This window comes from Dicentrarchus labrax, unplaced genomic scaffold (genome assembly GCF_905237075.1).
Source record: "Dicentrarchus labrax unplaced genomic scaffold, dlabrax2021, whole genome shotgun sequence".
Classification (NCBI taxonomy): Eukaryota; Metazoa; Chordata; class Actinopteri; family Moronidae; genus Dicentrarchus; species Dicentrarchus labrax.
In genome coordinates this window covers 19,863,752-19,880,314 of record NW_026136721.1, presented here as the reverse complement: position 1 = coordinate 19,880,314, position 16,563 = coordinate 19,863,752, and the positions used below count along the sequence as shown (strand labels likewise).

Here is a 16,563-nt window from a genome sequence, read left to right as displayed (position 1 = left end):
AATTACTCAATATGCTCCTTAGGCCTGAAGCATGTGAGCAACTGTGATTAGGAAGCTGATAATCAGTTGGTGCCAATTTCAAAGCTTTAGAAATGCTTTTCGAACCCTGTGCCAACACCAAAACCTTGTGCAAACACCAAAACCTTGTGCAAACACTCAGCTGTGTAAGACTAAAAATGAAAGTTACTGATGCCCATTGATGTCCACAATGCAGAAGCACAGAATACATAGAACTACGTCTTTGGAAAAAGGTGCAGCACTAAATGAAAAGAACACCTTTCCAACTGTTAAGCATGTGGGCAGATCTATCATGCTTTGGGTTTGTGTTGCAGAGTTAGAAGATAGAAGATAGAAGAAGATATATACTTTATTAAGTTAATAAATTAAATTAAATTAAATTAAGTTACTAAGTACTGACAACGTTTAAAACTTTTGCCCATGACAAAGTGTTGTTTTATTTTTGTACAGTTTATGATATAAGACATGAATGTGCATGATGGTTTGCTAAAAATATTATACTTTGTTGCATATCCTTGAAAGGTCGGGTTCAAATCTTTTCAATTAACAAAAAGAAAATCCACAAAACGCTATTTGTCAAGGGGTGCCCAAACTTGTGCATACAACTGTAGTCTGATATTTATAGCAATGCATTATAAATTAATCTCACAAAATCTCCGGTTTACTGTTGGCTAAGAAACCAAATAAGCTGTCTTGATAAGCAGTTGACCTATTTCTTTTTAATGCTGGTTTAGTTTGCTATAGCAGTGGTTTGGGACCAATACGGGGTTCCCAGGAAGAGGAATAGAATGGTTTAACTTTTTACATGTTTTTGGAAGTTTGACCACAAGAGACAAAATAAGGCTGGCTGTTTATATTGATCATAATTTATATTGATCCCATTTGATAATTCTGACTCTGAAGACTGTATCATCTTGAAACCTAAAAATAATAAAATTATCTTAAAAACCTCAAAAACCTTTAAAATGAAGGGTCTGTGGTCTAATGTGCATCTACTTGACATAAAAACATTTGGGAATCTCTGTCCTATAAGTATCCATATAACAAACCACATAGACATACATTTAAAAAAAAGACTCAATTTATTCCAATAATACATTTTCATAACATCAGATGTGAATTTAAAACGCAGGCTTACTTGACAACAATAACAAAATTCCATCTGAATCAAAACCTCAATGACAAGGTATATAAAAAAAAAGACCAAAAAAAAAAAGGAGGACCAAGGAGTTTTCTTTCAAAACTTACAGGGAAAACAGAACATCTGTCTACACAGCACAGTTCAAACATGTTAACATACGTATGACAGTGTGATCAAATCTATCTACACCAACTGTGCTGCTGCCTTTGAGCATTTTGCAAAAGTATTCCACTGGATGGTATCAACACTGGTCATGAGCATCTGAAGACTGGACATGTTGGGATGAAAAGGGGAGGTAGGGATGTTCGTAGGAAACAGTCTTTAAAGAGAAGAGCCTCCGGTTTGCTGTTGGAACACGTCAATCGTATCTTCATCCTCCATTTCTAGCTGCAAGAAAAAGTTCAAATGTCAGTTTTATTGAAGTAGTTACTGTGACAGACATGATAATTACTCAGGTTTGGAGGCCTCCACAGGAATCCCCTGTACATACCATGGCCCTATATATCACCATTAGACAGTTGTGAGTCAAACTGTGACAACAAAACACTGCTGTTTCCTGTTCAGCTTAATTTCTAATGACTAAACCAACAAAGGTTGGCTCAACAGTTACCAAAAAATAGATAGACGGGTAGGTGTTCTATGGACATGAAGAGGCAACACAGGTGCAACATGGTCCCTAATCTGTTCACAGCTGCTTAATGCCGTTTGTGAAGTCTGTCCTTTATTTCTATACCACCAGCATTGTAACACATTACATATACTGGACATGGGTGATAGCAGAGTGTGTCCACCCTGAAGACAGTCTATAATATTACTCTTTAAAAAGGCAGAATGAGTCAGATTTTCCTAAATATAATGTGTAGACTCGTAAAAAAACAGGGTATGAGTTTGGGACTCTATAAAAACAAAGCAACCAGGTTGCATCGCTCTTTCTGACTCTCTCCTCTGCTTTACATCTGTGTCATGGATGTATAAAGAGCTGCAGGTCTGTGTGACCGAGGGCCGGGCTGAGCTACACACAGAAGCAGAGCAGAGGCCACAGCAGACAGGATGAAGAAACATGACTTCGGCTGCTGTTTATTTGTGCTTAAGAACGTAGCCACCATGCAAAAATCTGAAGAAAAAAGTTTTATTTATCTGATTCTCTCTCTCTCTCTCTCCCAAATATAAATAGTGGATAGTGATATACACAAGGAAAAACCTTGTTTGGGTTTCATAAGAACTTTGACCTAAAACTTTTGCTAAAGTTCTGTTGACCACATGAAAAACATAAAAAAAAGGATAGTATTTAGTCTCTAATTCATGATACCGAAAAGTGATTCTGCACGGCCTTACCTGTGAGGGTGTGTCTGTTTCATTGATGGGCTGACCGTCAAATCGAAATCGTATTTGCCTCATTGTCAGCCCCTGTATGGACAAACAAGAAATATTAAGTTTAAAATTTTGAAAATCAACATTATAGAGCAGCCAGGTGACCTCAATGTTAAGGTACTAATAATGAACAATAAAATCCCAGGCTTGCTTCCCCGTTTCTCTCTCACTTCACTTTCTGTTGGCTAACACATGTCCCTCCAAGAAAACTATTGTATATAAAATACTTTAAGAAAGACTTGACGCTGCACAGCTATCACTTCTAAGGCAACAGGGACACGTTTTTAGAGAGCCCCACTTTCATGCTTAAAACCACCACCACCAGGTTTATGTGACAACTAGTTGAAAATATTAAAAGTAAGCTAGTGTAAAATGTTTTATTAAGGCTTGATATATGTGACGTGTGTGTCTCAATAACCTGATAGCAGTAATTCATCACAGTATGATCTATTGAAATGGGATGCACAATAATATTACATAAGTAGTAATACACAGGCAATTATGGTCTATTCAGCTGAGCTCCTGGTCTCCAGTTTGCATCTATTCAGGCCACCAGCATTGCAGTGAACATAAAGGTATAATTGTGTAGCAGCCTCACCTGCCGTTCGCAATAAGCTTTCATCAGTTTGCTGAGAGGAGTGTGCCTTTTGATCTTGAATTGCACCACTGAGCCATCCTGCCCTGCCACCTTCAGGTTGATGTGCTCATTGTTCTCTGTCTTCACTCCCTCCTGAAAGACAGAAAAACAAAAAGTTTGCAGAGAGTTAAGTTACTTTCAAAAAAGAGATTCAAGGAAACACAAGAAGCTCGGTAAAGTGTGACCTCGGGCATGTGTAATGCATGTAATCCCCCAACCACTTAACCACTTAGGGCAGGGTCAGAGGCAAGATTGATGTACAGTGTGTACTGCAATGATTAATGACCAAAGTATATTGTATTGTTACATATGTGCGCTGTGTTTCTTATTTATTTTTTAACCACCGTTACATCTGTCTGACATCTGCTGGTGAGCTCAGCTCGAAGGACTGGTGTGGTCACTGAGCACAGAAAATGGGCAACATTACAACTTCACCTTAGCATTAGCATTAGCCTTAAGCCATTCAATTGCCAATGGCCTACAACCTATAATAATGCCAAACGGCCTAGTCAGGGTGGAAATTACAACCTGCACGTTATCAACAATCCCCTGGTCATGAGACACTTGGGTGTGCTGGTAATGAGCAGAATTAAACGTTTTCATGTGATATCAACAACCAGTTAACGGTTTTTGTCGGTCAAACATTTCACTTCGGCCCGGTGCTGTTGTGCTCTGCTGTCTCTAAACGCTCCTCACCTTCCTTCGGTTCTTGCTAACGTTACCTGGACATACATCAATTATACCGTCACACATCACTAATACTGATAGCGGCATTTGAGAGGTGTTGATTAAGTGTGTTTAAACGGAGAAGAATTTTTAATTTCTTTCATACCGCCGGGGTCTGGGCTCATTAGCTTATTATGCTAACTACACCCGCTAGCCTGCTAGCTAACGCGGTAGCTCTGTGGTCTGTGCCGTTAGCCTGCCCTGTAAAAAAAAAAAAAAAAAAAAAAAAAAATTGGAGAAGAATTGGTCTCACAGGCGGCTTTGTCATCTGTAGCATTATCGCACACGGATGGGGTAAACACTGTAAAGAAGTCCCCTCCTCACCTTGGGTTTTTCGTCTGCCATGGCTGCTGCTGTGTCTGTCGGCGCCTGTTCTGCTGCGGCTGCGCTGTCCGGCGCGCCAGTTTGCGTCGGCTGGAGTGCGCACAGCTGCGCCAGATCAACTGAGCGCTCCTGCACTGTGCTGTACCAAAGGAGTGAATCCTCTCCATGCATCCTTACAGAGTCTACTTTCGTTTACACATTAAAAACATTTGCAACTTGACACTGTACTCCTACTTTACTAGAGTATTTCCATTTTATACTTACTTACTTTATACTTACATGGGGGATGTTATATGCTTCCTTTCACTCCACTACATTTATGTAACAGCAATTACCACTACAGACAAAACCTAGGAGGAGCTTATTACCTTATTATCCATCAGTACTTATTGCATTATTGCACTGATATTGGTCAATGGACACTGAAAAAAGAAGCAATAATATGCAAACAAATTTTACAAATAGATCAATCTCATTCTTTATTTTCCCATGCACAGAAATAGCTTTTCAAAAAATATGCAATGGTAAGTTCATTTAACAATCTAAGACAAATAAATAATTTTATAAGAAATATGTAGAGAATCTCCTATATAGCACTAATAGCCCCAGAAGAACAAAAATAAAGAAGTCTGTTTTTGGTGAGCCTAATGCTCTGAATTAACCACCAAGTTTTTACTAATTACATATTGCCCAAGTTTGTTATAGGAAGCCCACACAAGCTAAACATTTACAGTTGACTCCGAAAATAACAGCACCCCATTAACTTGGTTTCCATAACATGGTCTAACAGCAGGAGCAACGGCAAACCGGTGGCATTTAATTAACGTTAACAATATTCCTTTCTGCCAAAGAAAAGAAAATGTAACATTTTATAAAATGCCTGTCTGAATATTTTGTAACATTAAAGCCTTTTACACATAACTATACCGGTTTGTGCCTTTCTTATTGCAATACTTAATGTCCATCATAAGAAGAGTATGCAGAAAGAATGCAGCTGTCAATTGCAAAACATGAGATTGAAAGATTTGATGCAATCCTCCCAAACCAAAATAAATAATAATAACACATTCATGACAATAAATACTGAAAAGTACTAATAAGCATGACAAGAAAACGAGTCAAGACAAGTAACAGTATTCAGTAGTAATTGTGGGGCATACTGGAAGTCAACTGAGGGTAACCGGTTTCTTAATGAGCCGATCTGTGAGTGCCTCTTATTTAGCCACAGAGGGGCTCTTGTCTGCTCCAGTCCAGTGTGTTCAGCATAAAACACTACAGCAAATCATGTGAAATGTAGGTTTTGGTCACATGTTCAAATGACCCTGGCTTCACAATCTTCTTCAACATGTGTTTTTGCTGTATATTAAGACTGTCTGGCATCCAAAAGTGCAAGTATTCTCTATTCTCTATTCAGGTCTGACATTACTGAGGGAGGAGTAATAAATATAAACATCAAAAAGAGAGCAAAATGGTATGATAATAGTAAAAACCCCAATAATAACTTAATACTTAACATTATCAATTATTTTCCCCCATATAACCATCTTCGACATTCAGCCCCTTCACACCATTTGTTACTGCACCAAACCAACTATCTCTGGCACTGTAGTAAAGATTAAGTTGTATGTACGCTACAGGAATTTGGCTACTTCAGTGGGCCACCACAAGCAGAAAAAACTCCTTCAAAGTTTGTTAAAGTTTAAATTATATTCTTCAGATTCTCTCTAAAAGTCTTCCAGTAACGCCCCCTTCTCTTGACCTCTGAGCTGCACTGCCAAACTCAATTGTTAAAGAAGTCTCGTCTTGTCTAGTGCAGGGCTATAGAGCTCCCCATCTGTCAGCGGGCGGGAACTCATTCACCTCCCCCACTTCAGTGTGTGACTGCTCTCCCAGCGTGAATGTCAGTTTGTATCTCATCCGAACCTTTTCCTGCAAAACACATACACATGCACACACTCAGATTGGCAGCTGGAACTCACAACATCATTGTGCATTGTCAATGTCGGCAACCATTATCTCCTCAAATAGGATATAACAATACGTATGACCTCAAACATGGGTAAAAAAGAAAGTGCGCTATCAATTAATACATTACATAATGCATTAATAAAGTGTTGTATGAACACCAAAAAAGCTGCAGGCTGAGCTCTACCTTGAGAGGATTGGCAAGCAGCATGACTTGAGTGATGGCAGCAGGGGGAAGGATTGGGTTAAAAGGAGCCAGCTCTGTCCCTGAGGGTGGTTGCAGTTTCACTTTCATCACCTGTAGAATCAGCAGAACAGACATCAGTGTACATTAAACAGAAGTAACAACTCCCTTTAAATTTAATTTTCAGGCAAATATTTAATTTAATGAGTTAAATTATCGGCCGAAATTACTATGTTGCATCCTGTGCAGTAATAGTGATATCACGGAGGCACAGCAGCTTTTACCTTGGGCACAGCAGCCTGCAGAACAATGTTCCTGACAGGCAGCGGGGCTGTATTAAGCATGGATGCCACCATCACCAGTACATCAGGTCTGCCAACTGGACAGTCAGTGGCGAAATGCAGCAGAACGCGGACCCCGTTCTTGTCATATGCTGTCACAGGACACACTTGACCTTAAATACAGCAAACAAAGGGGGGAAGGGTGATTACTAATCACTAATTAGCTAATGTTCATTTGACAACAAGTGTAGTCTTCACAAACACACCACTGTTATTGCTCCTGATGTAATCTCTACAAAAGACATGTCCTTTCTTTTGCACATGCTTTGATAATTACTGTCAGCCAACAATACAAATGTTTACAGTCAAGACCAAGCTTACTTGGGTAAAGTATCACCCAGTGTCTTTGCCAGTTTTATCAAGTTTCCCACTGTCACCACAAAGTGGCAGCAATGTCTAAAGTTGAATTTACCAACCACCAACCAATCTTAAATATGGAGGAAGGTTTTATTTTCTGCCTGACTGCTGGCGGTAACTTAATTACCTGCACTATAGAGTCATGAAACTCCACTCTGCTTTTATTTATCTCTAATGCGATTATCCTCTCTGCAGGGTATCTTAACAAGGTTTAGAGATCAGACATAAAGCTGTTGTTGAAATGGCAACCAATTACTAGAATCATTGTGGTTAACAAAAGGTATAATATCCCTATAATGCCTGCTATTTTCAACTTTTGAGGATATAAAGCCTGCTTGTCATGTAGTAGAACTGTTATAAACGCTATGTAATCTGTGCACAATATAATCTGTTATAATAGATTTTTCGTCAAATGAGAATAAATGTCCTCTACAGTATGTCTGCCCTGCTCCAGTGCTAACTGCATGGAGAGAGCTCTTGCAACCTTTTACATAACCAAAGGTTTTGGCCTTTTCAGTCAATCGTCATTTTTTAAAAACACGATTGATCCAATCTTTTACAGTTCATTCACTTAAATTACAAAAATGGCATGAAGAAATTAGACTCAATGTCCTTCCTTGTCTCAAATATCAAAATCTTTACATCAAATATCTGTTCATCAACATTTTCCTACATAATATTATTAATAAAATCATCCTCATAAAACACACGAACAAAAACACAAAGCCCATTTCATGGAACTCACTTGGCTTGATGCTATCCAAAGGGACAAAGACATTGGCCAGGGACACCTCTTGTCCCATGCCTGGACTGACTTGGCTCAGAGGGAGGATGGGGGACAGGGAGCGTAACAGAGGACTGTCATCTGCCTGACTCTTGGCAGGAGGGGGAGTGGACCCTTCTTCCATCCCTCCTAGGAGTGAGGTGGAGGTGACACCAAGACTGGAAGACAGCGCAGCCGGAGCTAGCACGTCCTCACTCTTGATCACCATGCTGCCAAAGTCCATCACACTGGGTGTACTGTGTGTATAATTAAAGTTTCTTTGTCAAAGACATTACCGGTTTACATAAAGCTTAAACTTGTAATGACAGAAATAAAAATTGATAACAAGATGACAGACGTAGGATGAAAGAAATGCTGCCTGACATTTTAAAACAAGCACTGTGCAGTCAGGTTTTGTAATTAATAATTAGTGGAATGCATTTGGTTAAATCAAAACAAAACCTCAACCACCTGACATCCAAATGAGTGGCAGCACTACCACTTTAAAAAGGATCAGTGAAAAACTGCATTTTTATTAGATCGAGACAATACAAACATGCTCTGAGGTTTAAAATTTAATTTAGATAGTATTCTAAAAAAACATTCACCATCTACTCTGAGCGACGTTGCTTAGTTACAGTACTCAATACCCTGAACTTTAAGTCACTGCAGGCTAACCTACGGATTAGTTTGTATCAAAAGTTAATGGAATTTAGCAGATCAATCTGCCATTTGGAAATTAGTGATTGAGAGGCACTTGAAATGTCATATGGCAGAACAAAGAAATCACTGTTAAGCATTTCAGTGGGCAGAAGTGCCTTTAAACTTAAGTGCTTAGACACCTTACACATTGTAATTTTAAAAAGAAATGCATAATTTACTGAAATAATTTAAAAACATAATCCAGCAGCATCCAAGATATTATACACAAAGATCAGCACTGATCCATATTTCCACCCCAGTTTTACCTCGAGGCGCAAGTATTACTTACGTTTTAGGACTGCCCAGATCCAGCAAGGCGAGATCTTGCACATTGTTACTGAGAGACGCTGAAGGCTGTTGTGGTGCAACAGGGATGGCTGATGGTACGGATGAGGTCATGCTGAATGACTGAGGAAGTGCAGCTGAGACCGTGGTCAATACTGAACTGAGGGACTGTGGGAATATGACTGCTGTCGTTGAGACAGATTCTGTAGAAACCGGAGGTGTGGAGAAGACAGGGCCAGGGAAGCTCAAGGCAGAGGCAGTTGTAGAAGACTTGGTTAGGGTAACTGGGGCACCTGTCACAGAGAGGGTATCTGGAAAATGTGAAGATGTAGAGAATGCAGGAACCAAAGGCGAAGTGGTGTTAAAAGGATCCAAATCTTGACTGGAATCCTGGAATACAAGGTAAAAAACTGACATTACTAATAAGATAATACTTGGCATCAGTATAAATTATTGCATTTAATTTAAATACCTGTAAAGATGGCAAAGGATTGCTCAGGTTTACAGGTGTAGGTGTGGATTTACTTGGAACAGGTACAGGTTCACTGAGGCCTGTGAATGAAAACAAATGTGTCAAAACATGTCACATCTGCATGTAAACAAACAACACTTAAAGGGTAACCTCAGTATTTTTTAACCCAGACCATATGGGGGACAAGAACCATGAAATGAGCTACAATGTAATCCTTGTGGGCTAGTTTAGTTTCCTATTATATTATATTATATATATAAGAATTATTATTCTATGTGTCTGACAACTCAACCCTAAAGAGAAATTAAATGTTTTCTGAACAACAAGCAGAGGATGGTGAACCAGCAGCTGCAAGGCTGCGAAGCTTGACTTTACTGTGGCCAGACACTTTTTATAACCCTCTGAGCGGGTCAGTAGCAAAAGCAAGCACTACAGGGTGGTCCTGGTTGAAAAATACTGAAGTTAACCTTTAATGTCTAATACTGCCAAGAAAAAAAAATCAACTACATTATATTGGATGTTACCTAAAGATAGTAGCTCTTCATCCAGCAGGGAGAGTGCTGCAGAGTGAGCACTGAGGTTGGGCGACTGAGGGTCCGTGGCAGCAGACCCACACAGCAAGTCAGCGGGAATAGACAGAGAAGATGTCGGCGGCTGCTGCTGCTCTGGTAGAGAGACACTTTGGATGTCCAGACCCACAAGGTCAATCAGAATCTCTGATTGGTTTGTGCGGCCTGTCAGGTGGAGAAAAACACAGGCAGTAAGAAAACAAATATGTATTTGACAGTATATTCAGGTAATACTGTCTGTGCCCATCCATCTGTCATGCAAAGTTTAAAAGGGTCAGCTCGCCCAAACTTCCACACAAACATATACAGAGGTTTTCCAACTTATCCCTAGTGGCCTAGCCATGCAGACTAGTTTTGTTTTTTTGCATGGTACTTTATTGGGGGGAGAGGAGAGCTTTTTTTCCCTCTCTACTACTGGGAACTCTGCCACATCATAATACAGCTGTGAGGAAAATGAAAGAGTAATAGTCATACATTCTGTATGTTGGTTTTCCAGGAACATTGTCCAAGTTGCTCAAGATGATCACAGAGAGATCATCGAGAACTATTGTAATTGTACATAATTTCTTACGAGAAACATCTCACCTAGTCAGAAAAATGTTCCATGAAACCCAGTTGCTGATAATCAGACATTGTTAGGAGGAAAAAAATAATTTTGTATTCATTGTTTTATAGTCTTTTTGCAGCTCAACATATTTGTGGGTGCAGCATCTCAAAACAGCAGCAAAGGCCTGTTTTGACTTGATTTGTTATTGTGGTCCTTGTGTATAATAATAATGATTTAATTAGTTACTTGCTTTATTACCTCCAGGCACAACAACAATTCTGACTCACTCTACACTGTTGAGTTTCTGGTTTGACACATCAGTATATTCATTGGTCAGGCTCTTTAAGAATGTTTTCATGTTCAGACTTTTTTTTAGGCTGATGTGTTCTTTGCACATTGCCACATATTTCCAAACATGGTCGATGAGGTTTTATTACGGTTACATGACTGGCCGTTGTTTATTAATCAGTTGTGAGGCACTCAAAATAGAAGCTTTTATGAAAAATGGTAGAAACTGCATTGTCAAATAATAATTATTACTGACATGCTGTGCAGAATTAAAATGTACCTTGTCTGGCTGATGACTGCATTTGATGTGCTTCTACAGTCTCTCCATTGATGGTCAGTCCTTCCACAATCTTCTTACAGGAATTAATAACATGGGAGAGGTCATCACTGGCCTGCAGGATGTCTCCTGATAAGTACATTTTAAAAGGTTAAGACAACTGAGGTTTACTTTTGAGACAATAACAACAAAAAAGAATCTAATTTTTCTCCCACCATGTTTGCTAAATTTAGGAATTGTGTAAGCAGAATGTTTTTTTTATTATTCTGGCCTGATAGGATGCTGGTCTTACATCAGCACAAGATGTCTCTTAAATCAAGACTCAACCCCTTAAATTAGATTAAATTAGGATAGCGAGAGCACGTCATCAGAATCAATAGGGAACAAATTACAGGACTTCTTACCCAAGCTGCTGTCATTATCCTCCGTCTCAGTGGCGAGCTGAAACACTGTTTGCCTGAGCTTGTCACAATCACCATACAGCTCCTGGAAAAATAATGGAAAAAATGACTGAATGTTCACATCTTAAATATTATTCAGAAAATTCTACATCCTAGGATATAAAAAGAAATGTGTTTCTCATACAGACTACAATATTGTAGCAATGTATTACACATCTGTAGAGAATGCTATCACTGCATGAAAAGTGCTTGTGTTCATTTTTGAAATAAGTTACTTTGAGCTGTTAATATTTCTGAAAGATACTTGACACCTAATAAAAGGACTGGTTTGTCTCAGAATTAAGGTATGTTCATTGTTTCCTGCAAGGTTAAATTAAACAGCAGTACATTATTTTGCATTGCTTTGGGGCTTTAAGGAGGAGCAAGGTTTGTACTATTATAACAGTGTTAACAGGAATGTCAATTAATGCCAAAGAAATAAGTTAAGTTGTTTCAAAAGGTCAACTGAGCCTTAAACAAACCCTAATGAGCTCCTTGTCTCCGTCTGTGGATTCTTCGGGGCTGAAGTGAGCAAGCATCTCATTAAGGAGTTTGACGCTGTTGTTTACTGCCTCCAGTGTGCTTTTTTGCTTTGTCACTTTCTGTGTTCTTACTTCATCCTGGGAAAAAAAACAGCAAACTTGACTGTCAGTATAAACACGCGCTTTCAGATGAAAACTGGGAAATGTGTGCAGTAATTTGTTTCTCATTTCTCTACAAAAAGACCAACAGAACTCAGGAGGAATAAAAACACAAACAGAATATTTCACTTTGACGCTGACGCACCTCCTTGACCATGTTCTTGATGAGCCGATTGGCCTCTTGCAGATCTTCGGGCTTTTTGCTCTTCAGCAGCTCTGACAATCTCTGCAGAGACACGACAGGGGCATCAGTGAGCAAACACTCAAGCTTGTTTCCCACAGATTACCCAGACACAAGCAGTAAAGCCGTACTCGCTCACAGACCCTGAAAAAACAAACTTCATCCATAGATCAACTGCAGTCAACACAAAGTAAACATGCAGTCGTGACCTGTTTTGGCAACCAATGACGTACAAAAAAAAAAAAGTAGAGCAACTCAGTTTTGATCCTTTAAAACTTTTCCACAGTATGTAGTACGAAGGTTATACAATAAAACTCTTATAAAGAATTAATTACAAGTTACCACTCTCATATATATATATATATATATATGAGAGTGGTAACTTGTGGTAACTTGTTAAATGTGAAGCAACAGCCCAGATACGGTTATCTTAGCTTAGCATAAAGACCAGAAACAAGGGGTAACAGCTACCCAGGCTCTATCCAAAGGTTAAAAAAAAACACCAGTTAAATCTTGCTGGTTTAATCCCTACAAAAACAACAGTGACTTCCTGGGGCTAAATTAGGCATCTCCTGCCTGTAGCTTCATACTTAATAGACAGATATGAGAGTGGTATTGATCTTCTCTTCAAATGCTCAGCATAAAGCGAAATAAGGGGGAAATATTGTTAAAGGTGTTATATATAGTACATGGGTAATAGTAAGGTAGGGTTATTCTATATGCCATGCCAAAAAAATAATTAACTGAAAATCTGTATCTTTAAAAGAGATTAAACAAGAGTTATGATTATCACAGTCAGATCCCAAAATAATTCTTCTTACCTTGCTCTTCTTCTCATCATCAAACACAGGATTCTTTGGTCGCGGAGAAGGTGATGGTATTAATGTGGCATCAAGAGGGATTTCTGGGTCAACTATGACAATACCTGAAATAAAAATGGCAACAGCTATTACTGTGGAGGTGACAGTTTCGGGACTTCAAGGCGACAAAATTACCTTAAAAAGATTCAAAGCACAACAAAGTCATCATCAACTGTCTAGAGTTTTATTTTTGGATGTCTCGGTTATGCATTCAACTTGTTCTACTGTGTTATTATTTCTTTTAAGCACATTTGAACAGTTTTTAAGTGTAATGTCTTACCCTGTGACTTCAACATCTGATATGCTTCACAGATCTTTGTTTCATCCGGTAGAGACACAGTCCAACTGTACAGCATCTCAATCACTTTTATCTTTACTCGCTCTGACACTTTGTCTCCTAGATACTGAAAAATAACAGACGCACAGCTTAGAATGACACCAAACATCAATTCAAGGAAACATATCCCCATCAGCTGAGGTTTGAGCATTTATATTACTTACCTTGGGTGAAACAACCTTAATTAACTCATTTAAAAACCTAAATTTCCCAACTTCGTTGTGAAACCTTTGCCCACAGTTCTTCATACAAGCCTCAAGAACCTACGAAAGGAAAACAAGCTGACATAAATATCCTCTAACTGTTATGTTATGTTATGTTATGTTATGTTGAAGGACGTCAGAAGGAAAAACCCAGTGAAATGATCACACTACAGACCGTTAATGCTTGTATCGCCTCCCATTCCTGAGGGGACTGAATCTTGTGAGCCAACAGTCTAACGGATATTTGTGGGCTGAAAAATATGACAGGAAGAAACAAACCAATAGTAACTCAATTACAAAAGGAAAAATCCAGAGTCAGGGTTATAACAGGCTTTATAATAAGGTTCATGTGTTTACCACAATGAGGGCACACATGAGCAACATTAGATGGGTGTGATTCAATGTTATGGGTGAGACTGGGTTTATTGAATGAATGTGACCATACCCTTCGAGCTCCTTATTGACTTGGTCACAGAATCCCATTATATACTCCCAGTCTTCCTGTCTGTTGGAGGGGTTGGTGGCTTTGTCTGAAATAGAGAAGGATATCATCTCTCATCAACATGCAGCCCTGACACACATTTAGTCTCCAGATTCTCCTTAGGTAAGCAGGCTATCCTGTCCCTGGGAAGCTAATGAAGGTTGGATCTCTGTGATACATTAAATCGACTCTGGAGTATCAAGTCATATCCCTGCCGAAATCAGCTTACAGACCACCCAGACAGCTGTTGTCAGACTTTTTTCAGCTTATTTTACGTTATGAATAATCTTTAGGCACTTCTCTGGTCCAGTTTTACTGTTGCTGTAGCAAGTCTTGTTTGAACTTGGATTAAGTTAAAGCCTGAAGGTGTTTACAACAACCGTCTTTAGCTCTAGGGAGCAAGTGCAGAGGCGTATTGTGGAAAACTAGTAGAAAAGAATAACCACTTTTTTGCAATTCAACATACCGACTGTTAGGTCCAGGACACAGGTAGACCAAACATCAAAGCTGATTTTGGCTAGCGACAGCTATTAGTTGCCAGCAGCTGTCTGTGTTAGCCACTTTCTGACAACACAGACGAATTACCTCCATACTTTACACATTCAGCAGTGTCATGTGAGTCCAAATAACGTTTCGGACACATACAGTTATGCAGCACATAAGTGTGCACCTCTAGTGTGAATAAATAACGCGTAAAAGGAGTTAAAGTATGAACTTACTAAGCCATGACTCCAGCGACTCTCCATCATCCGCCATATTTGCACTGAGGCAAACAACGCGTGACCCGTGCTGCCTTCACGGGCTCTCGAAAAAATGGGAGTTACCGGACCGTAGTTAGTGAGTCATTCATGACCCACTGACATTTTTTTGTATCACAGGTTAAAGCCTGAATTTTGTTCATTACCGATATGTGCCGGTATGAACAATGCCATACGTTTTCATGCCAGTATCATATTTTTGTGTTAAGAGATTGGTAGTTAGGTGTCATACACACAATTAGCTACACGCATAATGGACAATCCCTCTCTTCAGTCTGCTGCGGCTTCACCAATTGCCCTTCTGTTTTGCTCGATTTCAAAAGCTAATGATTTATTTTTAATGAGTTGGTAGAGATAAAAACAGATGGTGGATAACACATGAATATAATGTAAACAATAAACATTGGACATTTATGAGGTGGCTACCGGCTACACCCATAAGCATTCGTCGACCAGAGGTGGCTGCGCTTCCATCAAGCTTGTTTGTACAGTTTGTACAGTAAATAAGAGGACGGTCCAGCCATGTTTGTAGTTCTGTTTGCTGGAAATCTGGGCACCGACTGTGAAAGTTTGCTCTGGTCAAACATGGTGTTCCATGTCTGCTGGATGTGTAAAGTACAGTACTTTGTTTTTTATTGTTATAACAAAAAATAAGTAAATAATCAATAATCAGGCTAATAAAGTCAAATGTTAAATCAAATTGTACCCAGTCTAAAAGAAAAGACATGTAGGAATTGAATCAGATAGTTATTTGGTTTATTTAAGATTGAACTCATACAGTAAAACATTGTTTGGAGACACCCAGTTACAATGAATACCAATAAATAAATCTTTTGGCTGGTCCCCTCCCATAAATGTTTGCATGTTTCTGGCTGGCCTTGTTTCTTGGCACTGCAGCACTTGACCCTGGGAAATTGTGATTCCTTATAAGTCAGATGAACTTGGCTTTCCTGCTACTAAAGCAACAACAGCTCCCCCCTCTCCTGGAGACTGATCACCAAACTCCTCCACTATCTCTCTCTCCTCCATTGTCTCCAAGTGTAGTCTACTCCCCACAGAGCTAACAGATGCGACTGCAAGACAAACAACAGGCATCTTGACCTCAAGATGTCCTCAGCTCAAATATGGATCGCAGTGCAGCAGAATAACAGGTGGCTCCACATTTTTTGGCGCATGTGACGGATCAGGAAAGGATTGTCATCAATCTGTAGCCCGCCTTGGATGAGCTGAGGAGGCGGACAGAGTTGCAAAATACTTTCCAGATCCAAGTGTCATCCCACCTTCTGTGCCTAAAAAAATTGTGTGACCGCTGGAAAACCTGCTCCAGGTCAAGGTTTTCTACAGCCACTGCTGTCACTGCACCGGAGTCAGCTCTCCCTCTCCTTGAACTCCAGATGCTGCTCCCATATCTACACATCCCACTCTCTGATGATTTGCCGCCAAGGCCCAGTCCAATGCAGTTCCCAGGACTTTGTGTAAAAAGAGGCGAGAATGACAAAATACGGAGGATGTTTCGAATAACACCAGGACCTCTAGACATCCACAACTGTTTTTTTCTGAACCCCTTTACTTCAGTATACAGCTGTGTTTCTCCTGACACACACACACACACACACACACACACACACACACACACACGCTTTGGTATTCCCACTAGCACGACTCTGATTCATACAGGTTGTTCTCTCACTGCTC

At 39.6% G+C, this 16,563-nt stretch overlaps 2 protein-coding genes across 2 annotated transcripts; both read right to left on the bottom strand.

Moving 5' to 3' along the window:
• Positions 1–1,081: 1,081 nt before the first annotated feature.
• On the bottom strand, positions 1,082–4,365 carry sumo2a (small ubiquitin like modifier 2a). Its single transcript, XM_051384258.1, has 4 exons — positions 4,218–4,365; positions 3,129–3,260; positions 2,495–2,566; positions 1,082–1,546 (listed from the first exon to the last, which is right to left on the bottom strand). The coding sequence occupies exons 1-4, from the start codon at positions 4,236–4,238 to the stop codon at positions 1,481–1,483; spliced, it is 291 nt and encodes a 96-aa protein (XP_051240218.1). The 5' UTR covers positions 4,239–4,365; the 3' UTR covers positions 1,082–1,480.
• Positions 4,366–4,670: 305 nt separating this feature from the next.
• Positions 4,671–14,904, bottom strand: gga3a (golgi associated, gamma adaptin ear containing, ARF binding protein 3a). The gene is made up of 17 exons (XM_051384207.1): positions 14,830–14,904; positions 14,075–14,159; positions 13,805–13,880; positions 13,591–13,689; positions 13,370–13,493; positions 13,051–13,154; positions 12,194–12,274; positions 11,890–12,027; positions 11,372–11,453; positions 10,971–11,096; positions 9,811–10,020; positions 9,287–9,366; positions 8,819–9,204; positions 7,810–8,084; positions 6,651–6,820; positions 6,370–6,480; positions 4,671–6,146 (listed from the first exon to the last, which is right to left on the bottom strand). Exons 1-17 carry the CDS (start codon positions 14,864–14,866, stop codon positions 6,036–6,038), a joined length of 2,295 nt encoding a protein of 764 aa, XP_051240167.1. The 5' UTR covers positions 14,867–14,904; the 3' UTR covers positions 4,671–6,035.
• Between the last annotated feature and the right edge of the window lie 1,659 nt (positions 14,905–16,563).